This window comes from Notolabrus celidotus, chromosome 4, assembly GCF_009762535.1.
Source record: "Notolabrus celidotus isolate fNotCel1 chromosome 4, fNotCel1.pri, whole genome shotgun sequence".
In the NCBI taxonomy this organism is placed as follows: domain Eukaryota; kingdom Metazoa; phylum Chordata; class Actinopteri; order Labriformes; family Labridae; genus Notolabrus; species Notolabrus celidotus.
In genome coordinates, this window is record NC_048275.1 from 19989902 (window position 1) to 20014543 (window position 24642).

Consider the following 24642-nt stretch of genomic DNA (forward strand, 5'->3'; position numbering starts at 1 on the left):
GTAAATTGTGTTAGAGATGTTTGGGGACAACAGTGGGTACTTCTGTTTTGTCTTTGCAAGTCTGATGTATAAAAAGTGGTAATTAAGATAAAGTGGCATTACAGTCTACAAATATTAATATATGCTGTCATCAATTTTTAAATGTCACAGAAAAGAAGTTCATTAATTCTAATATGGCTTAATTTCCATATTCAAATGTTGGCAAGGCCTCCAAGCTAAATTTATTCATGGTCAAAATGTTAATAAACCTAAATTATGATCGAGTTTCATGTACATTTAAATTGGCTTATGTAGTAACGATGGCATTTTAAAGCCATAGACATGTCATAATTAATATCTACACACTTAACTCTGTCGTTATTTTAACTCAGAATTGGTTTGCATGTTGGGACATACATTAAAACAATTAATTCCAATAAAAAAGCAAGATTTATGCATCAAAACAGAGTATTAACCTTTACCATAGTTGAGCTTTATTGACTAATACGTAATACAGCTCAGAAATCCAATGCTGGGATTCGACATTTTGAATCAGAATGAACGTAGTTTGAAACAAACATTATTTGCTCCTTATGTAACAAAGTTTTATTCCATAGCTGAGAGCAAGAGCTAAGAAATCTCTTGAAGGGCTTGCCTTTATTGAATATGTTTGATTCTTTATATGAATAAGGAATACATGTGATGGTTTTGAATGGGACAGGAGAAATGATGAGAACTAGGGATAACACCTCAAAAACACCTTGCTACTCAAACAACAATGCATTGACACTGGGGTTAAAGGGTAGAAGGAGTTCAAAAATCTGGGCGGGAGGGGGGTAACGCATACAACAATGCTACTTTTTTTTTGCACATTAGACCACACAAACACACACCCACGCACACAAAAATACACACAAACAGTTATTCAATCATACCAGAATAAAACACATTGAAATGACAACTGAAAACATGAGAAGACAGAATACAACGCAGAAGACGTTCCATGCCAACGTGTTATTTTACAATGATCAGACAAACGTTAAAATAGTGAGTCAATAAGATTTACATCAAAAATTTCTGTTTGTTATTTGTCCTGGATTTGCCATATTGCATCAACTTTTCACAAACATTTCAAACATGTCAAATTAGTTAAGCGTAACTTTGTAAATTAACAGCATTTGGTATAGAACATTGAGTAGTACATTACAAAGAAGTAGAGAAAACATAAGCAGCACATCAAACTAAACTTTGTAGTACCTGTCTGTCTATGTGAAAGTGTCCAAACTGAAATGTTTAAAAAAGGAAAGAAAGTTAACAGATTACAGTGACAAACATCTTTTATGTCAGAAAATAAGAGGGAAAGCAAAAGAGAAACAGGTCGCTTCAAAGCCCAGTGAATTTGTCAATCCTCACTTTGTGGATGTAGCCTGGATCCATCGATGATAACAGCTAAAAACACAACTTGGCACAGCTCATTTGTACAGGGGGGTACATAAATGGTACATAAATGAAGTTACTGTAGACTTAAGATGGATTTATCAATTTACCACAACAAAATGACAGAAAGGCTGAGAACAGAGTTACTGATAAACCTCACATACATGTTAAAGCTAGGGCTGAAACTTACGATTATTTTTGGTGTTGACTAATCTATCGATAATTTTTCGATTAGTTACGATTATTTGGCTCAAATATGTGGGGTGCATGAGCCTCTCCTCATCACAAACTCATCCACACGCCTTTGCTTAGCACAACTTAAACAGAAGGAACAAAGTATTGTTGTTATTGTATTATTTTACTATTTTAAGGCTATATATTTCATGTTTTATAACAGTGCAGTAAGTTAAACAAATCATCACTGATTTCTTACTGCATAAATATAAATATCTTATTAAATTAATAGTAATCTTCTTCAAAACAGACAAACTGGACGGATTTTCACAACTCAGAATGAACCCTAGTGTTAACAGGAACAGAAAAAAGACAACATGTTCATGTACCAGCCAGCATGTGATTTTATCATACAACAATAACAATTAACAGCTATAATAATATGACGCATCAACGCTACATTTTCCGCATCGACAAATTTTTGTAGTCGACGTAATCGATTATGTCGACTAATCATTGCAGCTAGTTAAAGCTAATTCGTTAGCATACATATATATACTGTACATCGTACTAATGTTTTGTATATTTCTTTGTGAATAAAAGTCAATTATTGATTGTTGTTGTAGCTGCTTCTCTGTTTTTAACCAACAAGTAGAAAATGTACATTATAACAGCTCTTCTTAAGCTAACATTAGCGCCTTACTTTCACTCTTTTTCAGTTCTTAGCAAAAAGCTAAATCTGAAATCTGTCTTCTGAGGTTGGAAATTTGAGACTGAGCTTTCCATTGGCTTCATATTTTGTTTTTGAATTTTACCCAAGCGGCAACCTCCAGTCTCAAAATATGAAGCCCATGTGGAAGTGTTATGAACTACAATTCATCGAGAATCCGCTTGAGGCTGGCTGCAGAAACACCGGAAATCACATACACACCAATTCAAAGAAGACGATCTTTGCAGCATTAATAAACATGTTTACAGCCTGGTTCAACAAACGGCTTGGCTCCACATAGCTAATCTCTCTATCGGCACACACTGTACGGGGGGTAAATTTTTTCTAGCGCGATGGTTCAGAAGATATTAGGATTACGAGTTTTTGCCCAAATAAGGACATGACTGACTTGACTTCCGGATGGGAACACATAGCTGTTGACTATAGGAGGCTCAAACTCCGCCTCTTTACGTCACACTATGCCTGGTTGAGTTCTGCATTTCCAATATGGCTGCCGCTGATAATTGGCTTCAAAACAGCACTCACTAACAGATGGGTGACGTCACGGATACTACCTCCATTGTTTATACTGTCTATGGTTTTGCCTCTTTTGTTTGTTTTTTTTACAAAGAAACCTCTAAATTCCCTCCATCTTATCCCATATAATACAGAGTAAGCATCAAACCACAGACGGACACAGAGGCTAGCTGCTGACTAAGCATTAGCAGCTAAGGAGGTTTCAAAGATCAAACATGGTGCTAAAAGACGGTAATATTACACTTCAATTAACCAGTTGTCCCCAAAAAATAACCACACACACCAAATGCTTCAGATTATTGTATGTCTTCACTACAAGTGCTCTTTAAAGATGTAGACCTCCAGCCTGGCACATTTGTGACTCTGATAAAGTGCTCTCTGCTAGTTCATGACTTAGATCTACTATTGATGCTGGGCTGTAAATCTAATCAACTATAATTGCTTGTTTAGGAATCCTGTCATATACATACAACTGGTTGTTAGTGAACATGATCCAGGACTATATTCCATATTTTGTAGGGCTCTTCGGTGGACTTGTAACAGCATACAACTAAGATCCCTGAAAATCCAAAGGATGAATCCTGAAGACTGTAGAAAAGGTGACATTAATCTTGAGCTTTGCTATCAAAACATAGTGTAGAGTATTCAGAAATAAATCGCAACAATTAAAGGATTTTACCATTGTCTGTGATCGCCCACCCACCACTGCATCTCTCACCAGACACTTCAATGTTTCTCAGTGGTGTCCTGCAGATTATAGTCCTGGCACTCTGTTTCTGGCTTTGAAGAGATTTACCGAACTAATCCACAGACCGCCCAAGGTCATAAGAAAAACATATGCATGGGTTTTTGTTTTCAAAGGGTGAGTTTCCCTCTTTTTGTAACATATCACTATTTTAGAAATTCAGTTCCTTGTACTATTCTTCTAAAATGCTCATTCTGCAGATAAGTCTTCACCCTTTCTGAACAAGTTGTTCCCTTCTGTCACAACACATTTTAATGTAGCTATGTTCAACCAGACCAGGCTGATTGTGAGGCCCTCAGAGTGCATACCAAGATAATGTTTTTGCATACTTCTGGGGTCATAGATTAAAATCACTGGTTAAAAAAATACATCTCTAACATCCCCATTTTTAAAAAGAGTAACTACAGCTCAAACCACTTTACTGGCGGATGTGAATCAACTACTGTCCCTGAATGTGGTTTGAGATGCACACTCTCACATGCAGAGGGCTCCTGGTTCTGTTTCACAGCTAGCTGTCTGGTGTGATAACTATCCAGTCGGTCCTGTCACTTCCAATTGAATCTAATAATACAGAAACGACAAATAAAACTGACACCCCGATATCCAAAAATACCACACTCAGAGTTTGGTAAGTTTAAAGCTTTCACTGGGGTTAATTGTTTTTACATTTAAACAGCATAGCCTATTCTGATTGATCTGAATTAATTATAGGTTTCTCAGAAGTAGTAGACCACTTGGATATATTAACATGTGAGAAGATATAGAACATGTCTATATTTTGGATCTCATTGGTCTACAGTTGTTTTTTTCTGTTTCATTAAGAGTGGCATTTGTGTTGAGAAGCTTCAAACATTTCTATCAAAGGTTGGATGAAACCTAGAAAACATTTTAACCCTTTAATCAATTTTTCACCACAGTAAGACCAAATCATTAAAAGTGAAGTGGCAGTGCTTCAGTGTTTGCATTCGAAGATTTTTTCATTTTGTCTCACTGTTGTTCAACAAAATCTAAGATGCAAAATACAAAATGTATGCAGTTGTCTTAATTAGGCACAGCTTGAGGTCTGGTTGAAAATAACTAACACCAATTCAGGCTTTCGGTATCATATTAAACAGATATCAAATTAGCATTTAAAGTGGAATAAATTCAATTTCAAATCAATCAGTAGCTTAATGCAGATTTGTGAATATCAAAGGTATGAGACTACTGATTTCTGACACAGTACTGCAACTTTCCAGAAATTAGTTTGAATAATCACACTTAACCTGGATTCTCATGAATAATGTAGACTTACTGAGTCTCTAGACCTAGGTAGTGATTATATTTTTTGAGTTCAGACTTATGTGGCCTTATGTAATCTGTGGTAAGAATGAACCTGCTTGTTTTTCACACACTTCAAACACTTCTAAAGGGTACAGGAGCTTTAAGTCATGCAAGTAAGGGAATTATTGCATTTATTGCAGGGAAATTTCAAGGTTTTAAACCAACCCTGTTCACCCTCCAGTACTTTTCTTTTCAGTATAGCCAAGATTTTAAAAAAAAATCTAACTTTTCCAAGCTCATAAAGGTGATACATCTTACTTGGTGTCTTTCTTTTTGTGTTTTGGTTAATTCATTGGTAGGCTTGATTAGACAGGCATAATATTTGAATTTCAACCTCAATTTCCTTCTTATCAAGTCGTCATAATAAACCTTATCCTTACCGTTTGAACGCCTCACAATATTCTCCAAAAAAGTATTCTGAGGGGCCACAAGTCCCCTCCGGCCCCCCGCCATCCTGCTGCTTCACTCAGGCGTCTGCAGGTGAGTCTTTCCTCCTCGGTCTGCTGCGACTCTTCATGGTCTCTCCGGCCCAGACACGCTGCGTGGCTCTGTGTGAGAGGAGCTGCGTGTCTGCTTTGCTCATTAGCTGATCGTCTCCACAGATCCTGTGCGGTGCTGTGTTGTGCGGTGGCGCCTCTTCAGTGAGACACGCACCTCATCCTCCACGATACGACAACAACGCCTGGGCAAACCGCACAGGAGGGGCCGCCACTCTGCTGCTGCTGCTGCTGCTGCACATGCAGACCTGTCAGGGGCGAGAGCGCCGCCTGCTGGACAAACATATGTACGGAAACTCCACAGTGGTAGAGCTTTGCAATCTCCAAGTGTATACCCAGTATACAGTAAACAGCTGAGTAATAGACTGAGTAACATGGGTTTAAAAAGGACAGGTTTGCTATTGTCAGACCAGTTTTCTATAGTTGAATGAGTTACAAAACAGCATGAAAGTAGTGAAGCATATAAGATCCATACAATCCTTTGAATTTAGCAATAAATAAATAATCATCCTGATTTCTATATAGAGATAGCTCTTGATTACGGTGGCCCTGAAGAACAAAACAAATTTACAAAAGATGAAACACTTTTACAAAGTTGGAGACAAATTTACATTTGGAAAACATTTTTACATTTCATAAAACAAAATTATAAAATCAAAACACTTTAACCAAGGCCAAAACAAATTTCCATTTAAAAAACAAATGTACAAAATCAAAAAACACTTTCACTTTTACACTTTTACCATTCTTGAAACAAATTTACTTTTATTTTTAACTGAAAGGGAATGTACCAAATACCTGAAGTGATCCAGGAGTGATCGAGTGAGGGGTCATTAAGTTTGTTTGGATGGAGAGGAACCAAACGGAGCGATGTTTGGTACTGGTACTCCGTTTGGTACTGGATCACTTCCAGTATTTGGTACATTCCCTTTCCGTTTAAAATGAATGTAAATTTGTTTCAGGAATGGTAAAAGTGTTCCGTCGTTTGTAAAATTGTCTCACCGCTTGTAAATGTTTTTTATTTTTATTTTATTTTGTAAATTTGTTTTCTTAAATGAAAATGTGTTTTGGCCTTGGTAAAAGTGTTTTGCTAATGTAATTTTGTTTTATAAAATGTAAAAATGTTTTCCTTTGTAAATTAGTTTCATCTTTTGTAAATTTGTTTTGTCCTTCAGGGCCACTCATTTGATACTTCCTAGTTAGTTATTTTTTTCTGAAAATGTTCTGCTGAATTTGAGAATTAGTTTTTCGGGAGAAAAATATATTTATTTTTTCATCCTCCATCGATCATCTCACTGCTCGTCTATTTTTTTGGAACAACTCTACGTCTCATATACTAAAATGAATATACAATGCTGCATTAGAAATAACAATTGATATAAATAGATACAGTAAAAACATCTACCTAGGACTGTTAGTCTGCAGAACCGTCTCTACTTTTTGATATTCTTAATTTTGCAGATGTTTTATTTGAGTGATTTAGCTACCCTGATCCAAATATGTTTTCAATTCATTACAATTTTTTTCATTACAAACTTGTAATTTTTTAGCTGAAAAGACTTCCAGCAGTTAACCTGGTGGTGTTCTGGTTGGTTAGTACTTCATGGATTAATCACTTACAGTCTGGTTCTTAAAGTGCTGGTCAATAAGGAGAAGAAAATCTGAGCCACATAAGTTATTTTTCCTTTGACTCTTAGAGGAGGAGACAGCATTTCCCCCACCAGCTTATTACTACTGCTCAATTAATTTTAGACCATGCTGTGTAAACATAACAATGCTTCTGGTTATCAAGCTTCCATAAAAAAATAAACAAACAGACCGCATGATGGCCAGTGTGGAAGATTTCACATTGGGTTCACCTGTTGTCGCAGGTGTAAATCAAACTGGATGGCTACCATGGCAACTAGCAGGTCTCTGTGTGCTGCAGAGTAGCACTGAATATTGCTGCTTTTGCTTATCTAATTAAAATGAAACAAATAGGCTAGACATGCTGTTGTTTGAGAGAGAACACATTACTTCATGCTGGGGGGAAATTACCCCTAATTCATTTCTTAATTCATTGAACATCAATATAGAATATTTCAATGTTAGAATGATTTATACCACATTATAATGCAGCCCTGAAGCTGACATGCTCATGAACAACAGTTATAATGTTGTATAGGCTTGTAGAAAGTGTTATAAATTGTTAATTTTCTGTTATCTTTCATGAATATATTCAAAATGTTTGCGTTATCAAGAAAGGTGTGTCTTAAATACATTTTCAAGTGTTTACATCCTTATATGATTTAGAACACTTAACCGTGAGGAGTTGAAGTGTCTCTAATAGACACCAGCCTACGTACCTTCTAGTTTTAAATTGACCACCTTTGATCTGTCCTTATAAGGTCTGGAGGATATTACATTGACCACCTACTGGATATATAAGTGTGTTGTACGTCATTGAGTATCTGGCATATGAGGGTCAAATTCCTGAACTTAGTCCATATCTGTGCCTCAGGAGTCCCGTATTCTCCATAAACCGTACACTGACTAAGAGGTTTTATAACAGTGCCAAGGTCTTTACCCACACAAACACACACGACCAAGTTTTTTCACTAAATCAAAAGCCTCCCAAATATAGCAAAGAAAGAGGATGTCATTAATGAAGTGAAAGGATTTCCACAAAATGCATTCCTTCCTCATTTTTCTAACTTCAAAGGGTTTAAAGGATTAAACATTTTAGCTTCAGCTACGTTGTGCTTAGTGACAGTCACATCACTTTAATAAACAAAACGTGTACTCAATGCACCGGCACAAAATCCCTCGATTGCATGTTGTTGTTTAATAGTGAAATTAACCCTAAAAAGATTTGTAAAAATTGTATAACTTTGCCCAAAACTCCCCAGAGAGATTTATAATGCTACCATTTCCCTCAAGGAATACGGTTTAGCAGTTCATATAATTAGAGATTTTCAAAGCAGTGGAGAGGCGGGGTTTCTCTACTTGAAAGTGTGTTTAATTAATGAGCACTAAAATAAGAGCCAACGGATCAAATATAAAGTTTTAAGCAGTTTTTATCCAAATGAGCTGCACTGAATCTGGAGCTGTTACAGTTTTGTTGCAGTGTGGATTAAATCTGAGATGAAGAACAATTTACAGATTTGTTGCATGGAGTTTTATCTATTGTGGACTTGACTGAACACTCTTCATGGTAGCTTTTCAAGCTAGACACAAAGTAAAAAAAACATGATGAAACAGCATAAATATATGTGGCGTTGTCTCATTCTGAAGACAGTCTGTGTATGTCTCTGCTCACATTAACTGGACCATGTCTTGGTGATTTTCAGATGACTCAGATGGTCTGTCATGCTCTTGTGTTCAGGGAAATTGGCGAATTTGGTTTCCTTGATCTTGAGCCAGTTCTGGGCTCTGCGCTCTGCTGCGTGGCAGTACTCCTGCTCGGGGGTCATGTACGGCCGGCTTATCCAGTATTCGTTCTCAGCCTCGCGCTCCAGGTGCTTCAGCGTGTTGGCTTTCATCTGCCATGTGATTTGTCGTGGACGCCTGTACTTCCCAATCCACTGCTTTCCAGGGATGCCTTTCCTCAACAGAGTGAGGGTGAGGAACATCGTGGCAGGCTATCTCTGGAAGGACAAAACAGTGAAACAAAGAAAGCTTTGTTATCACAGGGTTGAAGTCACTGCTGATAGTAGGGGATCAACACAGTTATCAATACAATGCACTTGTGCATCGACTGTGACGTGAAAAAACCTGTCTTAAAAAACCTGTTAACAAAAAGATGATCACGTAAAATCTATCCAACCCAGAACAGCTTTAAGAGGACCCCTAATTAGTGAATTATATTGTAACAACATTTGTGTGTGTGGATTATCAACGAGCGGGGGCTTTAAGTAACTTCCATGCCATTTAAAAAAGTAAAAGTGCAAAGAGTCTTTCTGACCCACACTATATCAAATCCATACATTTTACCCAAAAGTCTTGATTGTACAACCTTTACTTTCACCCTCACACACTTTCTGGTTTCCTATAAATTCAGGGAGGACTTTGACCCACCGGCTTAAAAGTCTATGCTCCTTCCGCTCTGTTGTAAAAGTTGTGCTTTGGCAAGATAGGATACAGCAGATAAAATACACACTAGAACAGTGTTTTAAAGAAACTGAAAAGAAAGAAAATAACTGAGATCATTCACAGGGTGCATGTCAAAATCACACGTCTCTACATCCTGAACTTGAACTAAATGTTGACCTTTGCCAACACTGATGACTCGTGGATTGTGGCAATTTTACAGAAGGGTATGACGATGACATCAACAAGCTTATCTCCTAAGGGTTTGGTAGGTTATTGTGTGGAAAGTCAAGTCCTTAGAAGGAAATGCTTGAATACAGCCTAGTCCACTGGATTTTATTGTTTTGGTATTTTACTTAAGCTTTAGAAATAAGTTGACTGTTTGGGTCACCCCTAGCACTCTTATACTGCCATTTGTTTTCAGCTCTAAAAGCTTAAAAGACACTTAAACCTGATACTTCTAGACAGAGAAACTTAGGATATTTTCCTCAGGAATGATTGAAGATCATGACAGAGCTTGAAGAAAGAAAGAGTACAGGTCACACGTTACTCAAAAAAAGTTTGGGATATTCATCCATCAGATGAAATTTCTGAATGCACCTTAAATGCACTATAACCTTTAAATTACAGGTGAACTTGATGTCACCTTCTCTAAACGTTTGAATGCACATGTCCAACTGTTCAGTGTTTCAGTGTACTGAACATTACTTAGTGGTCATGTCGAGGGTTCTAACCTCGCAACTCAAAATCTCTGGGGGCATGACGGCATCCCTTCAAGAAGAGTGGAATGCCATGCCTCAGTAGACCATAAGTCGACTGAACAGCATGAGACGTCTTTGTTAATCTGTAATTGATGTTCAAGGACACATGACAGGTTATTCTGAGGTTGACATGTTTTGTTGTCTCATACCCACCACTGTTGTTAGCTTTTGTATCATTAAAATGTTTGAGATTAGCAAAATACCATTGCATGTTTCTACTTAAATGCCCAGCTTTCAAAATATAATATCACTGTAGCTTGAACTTTTTACATTTTCCATAAGTTTCACCCGGAAGTTGAATATCCCTAACTTTTTGTGAGTAGTGTTTATTCACCAGTTGGCCAGAAGCACAACTTTCAATAAACTATAATCAGTTGACCACGGGGAGGGACAACATTGACAACATTGTTTACACAGATACTTTCTGTTGGACCATAGTTTCTAAGTTAAATAAATAAACAAATACTGCATTAATTTACTGAATTGTTTCACAGTTCAATTGTAATACAATGGATGGACACAAAAGGAGATATAATAAAATTAAATCTTTTACCCAGCACACTCGTGGGCTTTTCTCATCAGAAGCATGTATGTAAATTATTTTGCTGGCAGTCTTTAACTAATATTACAGTATTTCTCAGTTGCTAAAACACTAAACCCTATCGTCTGAACCAAATTCCTCAGCGGCCTGAACCCATGTATTGAATCAGTCACTCTTTTGGAAAACCATAAGCACGTTTCACCTGTTAGACACAACTTACAAACACATTCTCACTCACTAAAACACATTTTGCACTGTGATGCACTTGTGTTGCATAAAGGTAGGCACAGGTACAATAGACAGAAATAATCTGAGAGGCAGAGGAAGAGTGTGTGTGTGTAAGAGGTGGTCGAGGAGGAAGAGGAGGGGAGCGAAATCGAGAAAGACAAAGAACAGTAACTTCTGATGAAATCCAAACTACTGTGATAGACCATGTTCTTCTCATTTATATTTGTGTTTACTTTATTTTGACTGTATACAGGAGCTAAATTCAAAGAGGATTTTTTATTTTTGCAAAATTCATTTAGTCTACTGTAAACAATAAACATTATTTCTACAGCTTCATGTCATGAGCATTATGTTTTCAATTGTTTTATGTAGTGTGTAACGACTGCTCAGTATTGTTTTAATGTTGATTGACTTGGGGTATGATCTGACAACATTGTTTGGTTTTGCAGAGTCAGAGGTTTGATGAATGTAGTTTGAAAATTGGGTTTCGTGCTTATTGTGCTGAGAAAAGTGTGGTAGATGTCAAGAAATGAGTTTTAGCAATTTAGAAATACTGTAAAATGTACCTGAAGGTTAATCAAATGCAGCTTTACGTAGCACTTGTGCTGTTGCAACAACTAGAGAACCATACAGGGGGCTGTTTCGTTGTAAGTCCACACATGACCCCCAGATAGTGTGACATCTCATAAACACAATTGACATGCGTTTTGCAGTTAGCTTAGCTTAGCCTAATGTTACAGACCAAGGGCAGCTTGGAAATTAGACATATTCTGATACTCATTACATATATATATTGTCAAGCATCTTACGTGTTCCTTACCCCACTTTCTATTTCTGAAAAATATGGTTCACTTTCCAAAAAGAGACAAAAAAAAGAGTTTAAAGCCGAAGATCACTGAATAAATGTGTGCAGCTATGAGGTCATGAGTCAGACTTCCGGACTTTCTACGGTGCGGGAGAAGGCACAAATGTGTTCCACCGTCACTGTGCTACACGTTTATTTACAGTCTATGGTGCTACACTGTCATTATTCGCTTTACGTACCAGGGGAAATAAACAGGTGCTTTCCCGGCATTAATGTTGGAGATTATTCGTGTTTGATTGCACACATGGCATAATTTGCTGTTCTTTGCACTTTTACCTATATTTCTCTTTTCCTGTTTACGTCATATGCTGCATTCACGTGCTCGAGGTCCTCAATTTAAGGTGCGTTTGTGTGCTCTTCAGTGCGTGAATAAACTTTATATACAGTCTACGGAATAAACATGGACAGACTGCAACAAAAACATGCTACATTGACATGAAACGTGGAATTAGTTAATTCCCCAAAACCTTTTTTTGTGCCCGACATGTTTTTGTTAAAGTTATTATTTATAGGTCACAATAATCTACAACACTATAACGAGAAAAATACTGATATGTAATAGATGAAGAAGTACAGAATTATTTCTATCTTCCTTTTCTTCTCCATAGAAGGATGAAATAGACAAGCTGAGTGCTTGGGTGGAGTGTGTTTGCTTTACTCGAACTGCAGTAAACGATGCAACAAGGAATGCAAAATAATTTCAAGAGTTCAAGTTACAGTGTCTGAAGTCCCACCCGGATAGACAACACTAACAGAGGCCGCTGGTTCTTTCTTTATTACATAACACTATTTATTTCATGAAGCAACAGTCTGAGCCCCGCCTACTTAAAGTTACATAAGGTTGTTAGTTTCCCACAGTATTTCCTCAGATTGCATGTAGCCTATTCTGTGACAGGTTCTCCACCGTTTGACAGGCGAAATGTTTTTCTTTGACTGGTTTTCAGCAACCACTTGGACTTTGCTTGTCCTGTTCTTCACCCTGTCGATGCTGTGAGTAGTAACAATTAACTTGTTTCGTCGCATATCTAATTCAAGTCAAACCAGCACGATTGTTCGTCTAAACAAGTAACTTATTTTCTATGATACAGGTATGGCATTTGGCCATATGGGTTTTTCAAAAAAATGGGTGTACCCGGACCGAGGCCACTGCCTTTTATTGGAACAATGTATAAACTTACAAAGGTAAGGCACAAACATTAATTCCCAGGCCATGTTACTATGGGGCGCCGTTTGTCCAGTTGTGCACACCGAAAATAACAGCAACTTTTCTCCACATTTAGCTCCACAACGTCATAAAAATGCAGTGTGAATTATTAAAAGTCGATTTTTTGAAATCACATTTAGAGGAATATTTGTGGTGTTCTTCATATTTAATTTAATAACACTGGAGCCTAGCGGAAATACCAAAATAAAAGCTTCATAAAGCGATGCAGAATTAGTCATACTGACAGACTATGGTTAGGATATCTGTATTGCTTTATGAAGCTTTTATTTTGGATAAAAAAAGGTGACTTTTAAAATATCACACCACATTTTATGACGTTTTGGAGCTAAATGTGGAGAAAAGTTGCTGTTATTTTTGGTGTGCACAACTTTACAAACGGCGCCCCATACTGTTACTAATGTGACTGATGTGACTCATCATTATAAAGTTGTTTTACAGACAACATATTGCTTAACAGTAATTACCATGAGACATGTTTTCCCATTGACATTCCTGTAGCTGGTCTCTTAACTTGTGTGCATACTTCAGGACTAAACTTGTGACCCATTTCTTGTAGGGGATAGTTCCTTTTGACCGTGAGTGCCAGAACAAGTACGGGGAAGTGTGGGGGTGAGTGTTTCTTCATACAAAACAAAGAACGACAGGTGACAGAAGTGGTGGGATAAGCAGTCTCAGCCCTATTACAGTTTGGTCATGAGATGATAACTGGGGCAGGACTGCAGGAAAAAGCTTTTTCCTGTTATTTCTGCTTTTTAAAATGAAAGCACATCACATTTTTCACTTATGCTTCAATGGTTATTTAAGTGGCTATCTGCAGGGGCATGTCTAGAACTATTTGTTTTAGTGGCTATCTGAAGGGGCATGTCCAGAACTTTTTATTTAAGTGGCTATCTGCAGGGGCATGTCCAGAACTTTTTATTTAAGTGGCTATCTGCAGAGGCATGTCCAGAACTTTTTATTTAAGTGGCTATCTGCAGAGGCATGTCCAGAACTTTTTATTTAAGTGGCTATCTGCAGAGGCATGTCCAGAACTAGTTGACCAGGGTGGCCCAATTGGACTCTCATATAGGCAGGGGTGGCCAGTGCATTTACAAATTAATAACATTTACCCTTTCTGTCTTCAAAACCTACTTTAATTGAAGTATTAAACAGTTGTTATTCCTTTTGACTTAAAAAAAAAAAAAAAAACACGAAAAAGTGGCATAAATCTTCTAAGCTTGATTCTTTAAGGACTTACATAATATTTGTTTCAAAGTCACATTTGAGGGCACTGATAAAGAAATCTACTGTCAGCTTTTTAACTCATCCCAAATTATAGATTTTAACAGAAACCCCACCTCTGACAAGGCAAATAGCCAATCATAGTTTAGGATTTTGGGGTGGCCCCTGGGCTGGCCAATTGGATTTCAAGGGGTGCAGGTGCCACCCTTGGCCACCCCTCTGGACACGCCACTGGCTATCTGAGCGGTTTGAGGAGAGTTCCATGGAGACATGATAAGGGAGGCATTTGCCAAATAATCTTTATTGTATGCTCTTTTTAACCCTGATTTAAAAGCTCAAAGTGAAGATTGGCTTTTAATGTAGAATTAAACCCAGCTTTCAATGCATTCAGTTCAAAAGGAGATCTCGTCAAAATCTGAAATGATTCTCAGGTATTTCTCATGTTTGGTGACTCCTTTTGAGCTCAAGTGGAGAAACCAGAGAGTTCTCTCAATTGTCTCAATCTCACTCAGTTTTTGTGTCTAGAGTTGAGCTCAGATGGAGCAAAGAAATAGCCTGGGCTCATCTTTTCATGAACATTTATAGTGCCCTGCAAAATTAAGATTCCAATGTAATTGTCCACAAACTTACTATTCTCATTAAAACATTTAAACCACTTGCAAGATCAGCTCTTTAGATGTCAAATTACATCTTCTTTGACTTCACAATATGGTCATTCCTTTACAAGTCTGTTTGGAACAAAACAACTTCACAAAGATTTAGTGTGTTTGAGAGAAATTGCAAAAGATAGAGATTTCATACCAGGTATGACAGATGATTTATTTAAAACATGGGCCGCAAAAGGGCTGACCAGATTTAGCCAGATTATTACAATTACAGGGGTGGATTCTTTTGGGTGCTGGTAGCCTAGTGGTCTAAGCGCCCCACATACAGAAGCTACATTCCTCATTGCAGGGGTCGCCGGTTGGATTCCCGGCCGGTCGACCATTTCCTGCATGTCTTTCCCCTCTTTTGTGTCATTTGCGTTATTTAGTTATGTTTGTGATTCTATACGACTTATACCTTTGCCAGGTCTCTCTTGTAAAGGATATTTTTAATAAGGATAGACAGATTATCGACCAGGCTGATTATTGGCGCCGATATTTGGCATTTTGACGCATGTCGTCATCGTCCTTTTTTGGGGGGGATCCAACGTCCGATGAGAGATCAATTTAAAACTGGGTTATTTTGGCTCATTTCTCCCTGCAGTTTCTCATCACAGGGGACGAGCTGAGCAGCATCCGTTGTGGCCCCTACAACTACTAGTGATTAAAAACTCATACAACCCCACTTCAAAAACACTTAAATATCCCTTTAAACTAAGATAAGTGAAAGATTAACATTTCAGTTATATTGAAGTTTTGGAAAACTTGATTTACCGTAGAAAACTTTAGAGAGCTATTTATTTGTTTAAGTTTTCATTGAACTTTATAAGACATGCTGCTGAGCCTGGGAGCTCCCTGCACTTTTTGTTAGAGTTTTAAAACAAAGATGTCTGTTGTCTAAGATAAAAAAAAAACCTTTAACATGTTTCAAATCTGAAAAGCTGTTTAATAAACATATGCTTTAAAGGCATTTAAACAAAGTTAAGTGTTACAGTTTGTATTATTCAAAATTTTGACGACAATATTTTCCGTTTTACTGCAAATGAAATCTCCAAATATCGATTATCGGCCTCCTTGACTAGTAATAATCGGTATCGGTATAGGCCCTGAAAAATATATCGACCTATCTCAAATTTTTTATCTCAATTGCACATTACATTTTGTTTTCCTATGAAAAAAGCATGTAAAGATTAACATTGAACTTTAATGATGATGTTTTTGTTATGACACTGGTTGTATGTATTATGACACCAAGAATAAAGTTTATTGTCTTTTAGCTTATATTGATGCTTTATAAGATATACATACTGAGTCAATGTTTGTTTTTTGTGCAGATTGTTTGATGGGCGAACTCCTGTCTTAATGGTGTCAGATCCTGAGATTATTAAAACCGTGTTGGTGAAGGAGTGCTACTCAGTGTTTACCAACCGCAGGGTAAGAAGCTCTTTTTTGTTGTACCCTTCTTCTGGTAGGAAGTAGTGTATGGACATTCTGCATTTCATAACCAGTGTGTCGATGTTGTGATCGGTATTTCTGAAATTACACAATTCTGGGTAATCCCTTGAAGCACTCTGTATTCAGGGTAAGGCATACTGAAAAAGACAAAGGGCTATGATGCAAGAGTAGCATACGTGGAAAATAACTTGTGAAGTACTTTTTACTTCTTCAAAAAGGTAGCAGAAAGTTCAAGCAATCTTCTTTTTCTAAACCACAAATGAAGATTTAGATAGCAGTGTACATGTCCTACAAGTTTAGATATGTAGCAATATCCTGTTCTTTATACAGATTTGTGGTTGAGGATAAAACGTCACTGTTTGGCAATTGAAGTCAGGGTTCACGCGTATTAAAAAAGTCAAGCCTATTTGGTTTTAGTAAACATGTACAGCCTGGATTATGCTAGGAATCACCTTTGGTCATGGTTTGAATGAAGGTAAGAATATATGACTATCAACACAAGACATTTTATAGATGCGTATTGATATACTTCATGATAAATTCACCTGTTTTTAGCTGGTTATGAAAGAGACTGCAATTAATGCTGATGCCGCTTTATGACCTACAAAACAAACAAGATCATCATCTACAAGAGAGATAATTCTTGTCACTTTTAAGATAATATAACTGCAGCTGAAGGGTGAGTGTCGTAAGAAGTACGATACTGCATACTGTGGAAACAGCCCTGTCCACATTTCAAATACAAAGATTGAAAGTGAGTGATAGGGTTGACTGTTACAAGAAAACAGGATGAGGTTCTTTTTTTATCATAAATTAGCACTCATGCATGTAAAAGACAAGATAAGCCAATATTTATGCAAACTGAAATTTCCTCACAGAAGCTATCATAGCATTTCAGTATTTACACACATAGTGATAAAGACTGTTCACTCAGCCCATAGAATAGAAATAAACTATCCTGGCTAATATAATGAACTTAAAATGTAAACAAAAGTATTCTCCAGTAGCCTACATCATGATCACTTTGTAACATTTACATCCACCCTGCCCCCCCTGAGGTTTTTACATTCCTTTCATACAATAGAAGTGTTTGTTTTTGGAGCACTACATCACAAACACAAACAATTACAATCATCTTCATGACTCTCTGTCAACATTAAAGGAATTAGTCTTTTATTGAACATGCAATCCTGGTGTTGTGGTGTATATTTGTGGGTCCATAAATACTGTATTATATGCTTCATATACTAAAATTAAGAGGAAGTTTAAACAGTTCACGCAGAGTTTGATGTTTCAGCCCTGAGCAGACAAAATTTGCTTTGTGGTCTGGGAAAAACGAACGTTGCAAAGTCACTGAAAAACTCCTTCAGTGTAGTAAACTGTACTTGTTTTTACAGGAAAATCCAGTAGCAGGACCTTTAGAGGATGCAATTATATCAGCGAAAGACGAAAAGTGGCGGAGAATTCGAAGCACATTGTCACCGTGCTTCACCAGTGGAAGACTGAAACAGGTTTGTATCACATCAGAGCTCTCTAACCACTTTTACATTACATGTCATATGACCCAGTACTTTGTCAGCATCAGTGATATGAATAAATACAGTTTATTACCAATTGTATCCAACTCTTTTTTTTTAAAGGTTTTTCCCATCGTTGTTCGCTATGCAGACCGGCTGGTTGAAAAGCTTGGACAAAGCAATAAAAATGACTCCGTTGACATCAAACAGTATGTCATTTTTATTATTTAGCGTTTATTTGTAAAGGGTCTATTATGTAACATCAATGCCACACACCACAGTTTTTACAGCCTAAGCTTATTTGCAATTCTTCTATTTAGGGGCTTAAAATGCATAAAGATACCCAAGAGACAGCACAGAGCACAAACTACACAATACTTAAATACATACAGAACATCACATGATACAAGTGATTCCATCGTATGTGGAAAATATAGGAAATTCAAGTTTTTCTGTATTGGATTTAAAACTATAGCAGGTCCTCATGACTACATAAAAAGCCTTTTCAAAAAACGCTTCAGTTAAAACATAAATAATTTTGAAGTTTAAGTTCTGTAGGTAAGAATTCAACTTGTTTACCACTGAAAAAAAGGTGGCTAATCCAAGTTAAAGGCACTTTCAGATTTTCAACATAATCACAGACCTGGAAATACAGATTAAGTTCATAATTTCTAGATTAGTTAAAGACAAGCACGTTTGCAATGCTGTAGCTGTATGGGCTTTACGGGCCATGGCCACCTCTGAAAACTGATTGGCCACCCTGAAATTCTTAAACATGATTGGCTATTTGCCATGTCAGAGGCATTACTTATGTTGAAATCAGCTTTTGTGTTGTTGTGTTTCAGCAAGCTGCAGAGACAGTAGTTTCTTTGGATTTAAATATTATTTTTGTTGATGCTTTGTCTTTAGACAATCATCTTCATTTTGAATCCTGAAAGAGTTCAGTTCAGCAGATTTAAATATTGACACTGTTGAGTTACATTTTTAATGTTAACGTTAGAAATCTACAAAATGTAACATTTTTAAAATTATTTTATAAAAGAAGTTAAAGTAGATGCGATTACTGGAGGTAACCCTCTTAGGTTTGGGGTAAGCCCCTAATGTTTTCACGCCTGGCGAACCCTTCAACAGTCAGTGACCCTGTTTGGCCACCCAAGTCAAAACTGTCTGGCTCCACCACTGGCTTTACTGTCCACATTTTCAATTGCTCAATTAAGTGCTTGTTATAACTATTTAGCTAGAGATTTAACTCTGACAGAAAGAGCATGAATCTGTAAGTGGAAAGATCAGTTTAAACAGTATGTTGTTGCAACCTTGCTCACCATTTTATCAAGTTTCTCAAATCTTAGACTGGAATCTGTTATGAAGCTGATATTTTTTTTCTCTAAAAATTGTTCAATATGCTGTTCATTAATCTTGCAGTTTAACTGATTAGTTTCTATTGAGGACTGAGGCCTTACATGAAAACAAACTGACAGTTTTCATTTCATAAATTGAGTCTCAGAGAAGACCTCTCAAACCATGCTGCTCTGGTCTGTATAGTATGATGGCAGAGCTGAAAGTGTTATTGTTGAAAATGTGGCTTGATGTTACATGCGAGTATAATAGTTTGATGTTTGTCATAAAATCAATGAACATAGTAGCATTTACTCCATGTTGGCTCTGTAATAACATTACTTCTCTTTTTTTCTTTCAGACTTTTGGGACCTTACAGTTTGGATGTGATCACCAGTGTATCTTTTGGTGTTGAAGCGGATGCCATAAACAATCCAGAGGACCCGCTCATCGTTCATCTCAAAAAGATTATGAACTTCAGCTTTTGGCCCATTTTCCTGTTAAGTATGTTGTCTCTTCACCTCTGCCAGAGAGAAGAATCATTTGATCATCAGCATCACAGGGTATGCAAAGATTGGTTAACATCGCTTTGGTCTCTTTTCAGTGATATTTCCATTTGGTGCCCGTCTGATGAAGCTGCTCAATATTGACATGATGTCAAGAGACAGTGTGGATTATTTCTACAACATCATGAAGAGTTTTAAAGACCAGCATCAGTCTGAAAGATCAGTAAGTCTTACATCTGTACCGAGGGACAAAATGACAGAGAATTCAAGGAATTGCTTCAAATTTTGGGGAAATGCATTTATTTCCTTTGTTGTAAAAAGTTACAAGATAAAATAGATTAGGCATAAGATTTTATATTATACAGTCTATGCCTAAGACGAGTCAGAATGTTAAGAAGCCTACTTAAATAACCCGGTATGGTAAGCACTGACACCTGGTCTTGCCATTTTGTTCTAACTTAGAAATATAATAATGGGGCGCTGGTGGCCTAGCAGTCTAAGTGCCCCACATACAGAGGCTACACTCCTCGTCGCAGGGGTTGCCGGTGGACCATTTCCTGCATGTCTTCCCCCACTCTCTGCTCCCCACATTTCCTGTCTCTCTTCAGCTGTCCTGTAAAATAAAGGCAAAAAGCCAATAATATAACTTTTAACAAAAAAGAAATATAATAATAATAGACTTTCACCTTTTGAAAAAACAATCTACTGACTTGAAAGCTTGATCCAAAAAGGCAACTGGACTTGGTATAAATTCCTCTTCTCTGAGAAGCTTTTTCAGGTCTAAACTGACTGGTGGACAGACGTCAGTACTGACAACTCTTAGAAGTTTATATTCTTCTAGCTCTGACCACCAGTCTGTTGAGAACTGAAGAAATCTTTCAGAGGAGAGTTGATGAGTCTGGTTGTTAAATATTGGGCCTGACGGAGATTTAATTACTTCTGGAGCCAGCCTTAAGTGGCCATTTGAGGAATCTGTTTTTGATACTTAAGGGCTTGCTTTATCTTTCAACAAGCACTCTTCCCAAAATGCCAAGTTGTTCATTTAAATCTTCAGCTATTGCTGGGATTGGTGCATCTTGCAAGCATGCTAGCACTTTTAGAGTCAGTACACTTTCTGTTGCAATGTTTTGTTAACTTTGAATGTTTTCTGTGCTATAATAGCACCGAACAGACTTCCTGCAGGTGATGATTCAGAGCGAGATACCGGATGCAGAGATCAAGAATGAACAAGACCAGCCGAGTAAAGGTACTATAAAATATAAATAAACATGAGCATTGAGTTATGAGCGGATTCTTCTTCACAGGAAAACAATATAACTGAAGATTCATTTCCACTATGACTTATCCCATGTTTGCAATAAACGCTTTTTTGATTGAAATCCGCTTCTTTGAAAGAATTTCCTTTTGCTATCAATTGAAAATGATGAACTATAAGTGCTGATTAATGGATCTCCAATGCTTTTGTGATTTAAACAGTACCTTTAGTCTATTGATTGAAATTTTTCAAACCGAACCTGATTTTCAATCAATAATCAAAGTCACTATTTAAGTAAAACACTCAAACGCTGCAGTTTTTACTCTTCAAATTTGAAAATGTGTTGCTTTTTCTCTGCTGTATATCATTGTGAATTTAACACATTAGCTTTAGATAATCGGTCAGACAAACAATCTGATTTGAAGACATATTTTGAATTAGGAAAACTAAGACCATACAAACAAATAATTTACTGATAGATAAAGTTTAAAATCTTGGAACATTTTCTCATATCTGCAAAGAATTTCAGCTACGAGTAATAAAAGGCAAATCGGCCATCCTCTGTTCTTTTTAGCTTAAGAGTTAATGTGCTGATCATGTTTGTAGCTGAGAGAGCTGTTGATTTAATTGGTAACCTTCTGCTGTGTTTTCTTTTACAGGTTTGACTGAACACGAGATTCTCTCCCAGGCCTTCCTCTTTATCTTTGGTGGCTACGAAACCACCAGTGTTACCCTGAGTTACATCCTCTACAACCTAGCCACCAACCCTGATGCCATGCAGACCTTGAAGGACGAAATTGATGCCAAACTGCCTAAAGATGTACAATCATTTTTGCATTTAGTTAATTTCCAACTTTTAAATGATTAGAACAATATTTATGTGATGCCTCCTTTTAACCTTTCTCTCCAGGCTCCAATTTCGTATGAGGATCTGGTTGGTCTACAGTACCTGGACCATGTTGTCAATGAGTCGATGCGTTTTGTTCCCACTGCACCCCGGCTGGAGAGGGTGTGTAAAAAAGCCGTCCAGGTTCACAACCTCAACATACCTGAGGGAACTCTCGTTGGGATTCCTGTGCACTTACTACACATGGACCCACGCTATTGGAGATCACCTGAGAAGTTCAGACCGGAGAGGTAAGTGCACTAAGCTGTTATTCTTGATGTTATCTTTAAAATGTTTTAAAGGATGCTTGAAAAAACCTTTAACTGCTGTTACTGAATTATACTCATCACGCACAACTACATATTTATAATTTGGACTTTTGAATTCTGTTGATGTAATAACTGTATTTATATTAATTGTTAATTTTGTAAATTCTTATGTTATTTTATTTTTAGAATCAAATATTGTCTTTATGTGTCAATTTAGTATTTTTTAATTCATTTTTGATATTAGACCACTATTTGGGTGGAGGCTTAAATAAGCTCTTTGAGTTTTCTGCCTCTTCCTGCACAGTTTATTATTTATCTTTGCTATTTGTTTTGTATGTAATTTCTTTTAATTGTGCAAATAAATAAACATAAACATAAACATGTTATTACACCTGCAGAGAGGGAGCATAATGTTCATGACGTAAATGTTAAAACTTCAGTTTTTAGTGGCCACTTGTCAGCCATGGTTTAACTGAAACTTAATTATTTATTTTGGAAACAGCAGCGGTTAAATATAAGTAGTGACAAGGGAACATAATGCTAAAAGGTAACAAGACAAAAGGCAACAAGCCCGAAAAAACCCAGAAAAGTTTGCATACATTAGCACCAGAGGCACACTTGGCCTCTAAACAAATCAATATTAATATAATAACATAACAATATAAAACCCAATATTAGAGATACATGAAAACTGTGAACTGTGCCTTTGACTCTTAATACTAAATACTAAATAATATAATACATTAAATAACACTGTATATGATGGCTTTTACTGTCACACACTTTTTCAAGCATGTGTCACTCTGCTCTTCGCAGTGGCTTAATGATCCTCAGAGTGTGTGCTTTTGTTTGTGTGTGTGTTTGTGTGTGTGTGTGTGTGTGTGTGTGTGTGTGTGTGTGTGTGTGTGTGTGTGTGCGTGCGCGCATGTGTGGGTGGGTGCGTGCGTGCGTGTGTGTCTGTGTAGGTTTGACAAAGACAGCGGGGAGGAGGTGAACCCGTACGCATTCATGCCGTTTGGGCTCGGTCCTCGCAACTGCATCGGGATGCGTTACGCTGTCCTAACCTTGAAGATGCTTATTGTTCGTCTCCTGCAAAATTACACAGTTGAAACATGCAAAGACACCATGGTAAGAGTTCATTCATATGTGCATTCAAACTGTTGTTCGCTTCTGTGTGCATCTTCCTGATAAGACTTACTTTTCCCCTTTTAGATTCCTTTGGAGTTCGACTGGAAGTTCCAGCCATTGAAGCCGATGAAGCTCGCGTTTGTCCCCAGACCGCAGTGATCAGAGAGGGATCAGAAGAATCTTTTGATGTGGTTGTTTTAAGATGTGGCTATTGCTGGCAGGATGACATTTAACGTGAATTATACTGCTGAAATTCAGTTAACACATAACTTGGCTTTTCTGGCATTGTTGACAATCAAATGTAAGCTATTTTATTCATGTTTATGCTCTTATAGAAATGACCTTGGAAGTTTTTCATTTGATAGTATAAACAAGGTTAACTCTTGCCTTTTTTGATACAGTTTATATTTTTACTCAATGTAGTTAACCATGCACCTGTGCTCCTTTTTGTTAATAAATGATGAATTTATAACTGCACAATAAATACAGTAATAAAGAAGACAGAAACTTTCCCACTGGACTCAAAATGAATTGCATCCAATACACTTTAGTGGAAAGATCAGATAAGAAACTTAGTTATTTAATTCAACAACCAATTTAGTTTGAACTAATTTAAGATGCAACTTTGATTTTCTCTCTTACTTTTGCACTTTCTTACAATGTAACAAACAAAGCAAGCATTCTGCAAGGCAAGACAACTTTATTTGTATAGCGCATTTCATACACGAGAGCAACTCAATGTGCTTTACATTAAAACATTAAAAGCGTTGGTAACATTCAGACAAGCATAAAAGAACACATTTAAAATGACAAAGATAATAAAACAGAAAAGAAAAGGAAAATTAGAAATATATTAAAAATGACATTAAAATTTTAATTTAAAGTGAGTTAAAATAAGCTAAGATAGGAAGGCAGTGGCAAATAAAAAAGTCTTAATCTTGGATTTAAAAGAGGTGAGAGTTGGAGTGGACCTGCAGCTTTCAGGGAGTGTGTACCAGGTATGTGGTGCAGAATGACTAAACGCTGCTTCACCATGTTTCGTTCTGACTTTAGGGACTGAAAGCAGACCAGTACCTGATGATCTCAGAGGTTGAGATGGTTCATAAAGTAGCAGCAGTTCAGCAATGTATTTTGGGCCTTAACTATTCAGTGCTTTATAAACCATCAGCAGGATTTTAAAGTCTATTCTCTGACAGAGGAGGCCTGTGTAGAGATCTAAGAACTGGAGTGATGTGATCTACTTTGTTGGTCCTTATTAGGACTCCAGCAGCAGCATTCTGTATGAGCTGCAGCCGTCTGATGGACTTTTTAGGGAGTCCTGTAAAGACTCAGTTCCA

At 37.0% G+C, this 24642-nt stretch overlaps 3 protein-coding genes across 7 annotated transcripts in view; 1 reads left to right on the top strand and 2 right to left on the bottom strand.

Moving 5' to 3' along the window:
• kcnh1a (potassium voltage-gated channel, subfamily H (eag-related), member 1a) overlaps window positions 1-5637 on the bottom strand; it is a 46206-nt gene extending 40569 nt beyond the window's left edge. Inside the window, exons 1-2 of one of the 2 annotated variants that reach the window (XM_034681067.1) lie at window positions 5285-5637; window positions 1237-1263 (exon numbers count right to left, since the gene is read on the bottom strand). In XM_034681067.1, coding sequence (XP_034536958.1) covers window positions 1237-1263; window positions 5285-5357 — 100 coding nt within the window. In that variant the 5' untranslated portion in view covers window positions 5358-5637. The remainder of the gene's footprint in view (window positions 1-1236; window positions 1264-5284) is intronic. The other variant, XM_034681066.1, reaches the window with a different exon arrangement.
• A 2802-nt stretch (window positions 5638-8439) lies between these two features.
• mrpl57 (mitochondrial ribosomal protein L57) lies at window positions 8440-11973 on the bottom strand. 4 transcript variants are annotated; one of them, XM_034682588.1, is made up of 3 exons: window positions 11820-11973; window positions 10204-10313; window positions 8440-9027 (listed from the first exon to the last, which is right to left on the bottom strand). In XM_034682588.1, the coding sequence occupies exon 3, from the start codon at window positions 9010-9012 to the stop codon at window positions 8701-8703; it is 312 nt and encodes a 103-aa protein (XP_034538479.1). In that variant the 5' UTR covers window positions 9013-9027; window positions 10204-10313; window positions 11820-11973; the 3' UTR covers window positions 8440-8700. The 4 variants fall into 4 exon arrangements, with proteins under 4 accessions (XP_034538479.1, XP_034538480.1, XP_034538478.1 ...); XM_034682589.1 differs by lacking the exon at window positions 10204-10313 and having other exon boundaries at window positions 11809-11973; XM_034682587.1 differs by lacking the exon at window positions 10204-10313 and having other exon boundaries at window positions 11820-11971.
• Window positions 11974-12687: 714 nt separating this feature from the next.
• LOC117812065 (cytochrome P450 3A30-like) lies at window positions 12688-23817 on the top strand. The gene is made up of 13 exons (XM_034682651.1): window positions 12688-12854; window positions 12953-13046; window positions 13646-13698; window positions 16289-16388; window positions 17807-17920; window positions 18050-18135; window positions 19623-19765; window positions 19866-19990; window positions 20929-21013; window positions 21682-21842; window positions 21933-22159; window positions 23143-23305; window positions 23390-23817. The coding sequence occupies exons 1-13, from the start codon at window positions 12784-12786 to the stop codon at window positions 23462-23464; spliced, it is 1497 nt and encodes a 498-aa protein (XP_034538542.1). The 5' UTR covers window positions 12688-12783; the 3' UTR covers window positions 23465-23817.
• Window positions 23818-24642: the final 825 nt, after the last annotated feature.

What these genes read in the sequence shown, in the direction of transcription:
- mrpl57 (XM_034682588.1), bottom strand. Translation starts at nt 9,012, where the DNA reads ATGTTCCTCACCCTCACTCTGTTGAGGAAAGGCATCCCTGGAAAGCAG.
- LOC117812065 (XM_034682651.1), top strand. Translation starts at nt 12,784, where the DNA reads ATGTTTTTCTTTGACTGGTTTTCAGCAACCACTTGGACTTTGCTTGTC. An exon ending in TTCTTCACCCTGTCGATGCT is followed by an intron (nt 12,855 to 12,952) that starts GTGAGTAGTAAC and finishes TCTATGATACAG; the next exon opens with GTATGGCATTTGGCCATATG. An exon ending in CAATGTATAAACTTACAAAG is followed by an intron (nt 13,047 to 13,645) that starts GTAAGGCACAAA and finishes CATTTCTTGTAG; the next exon opens with GGGATAGTTCCTTTTGACCG.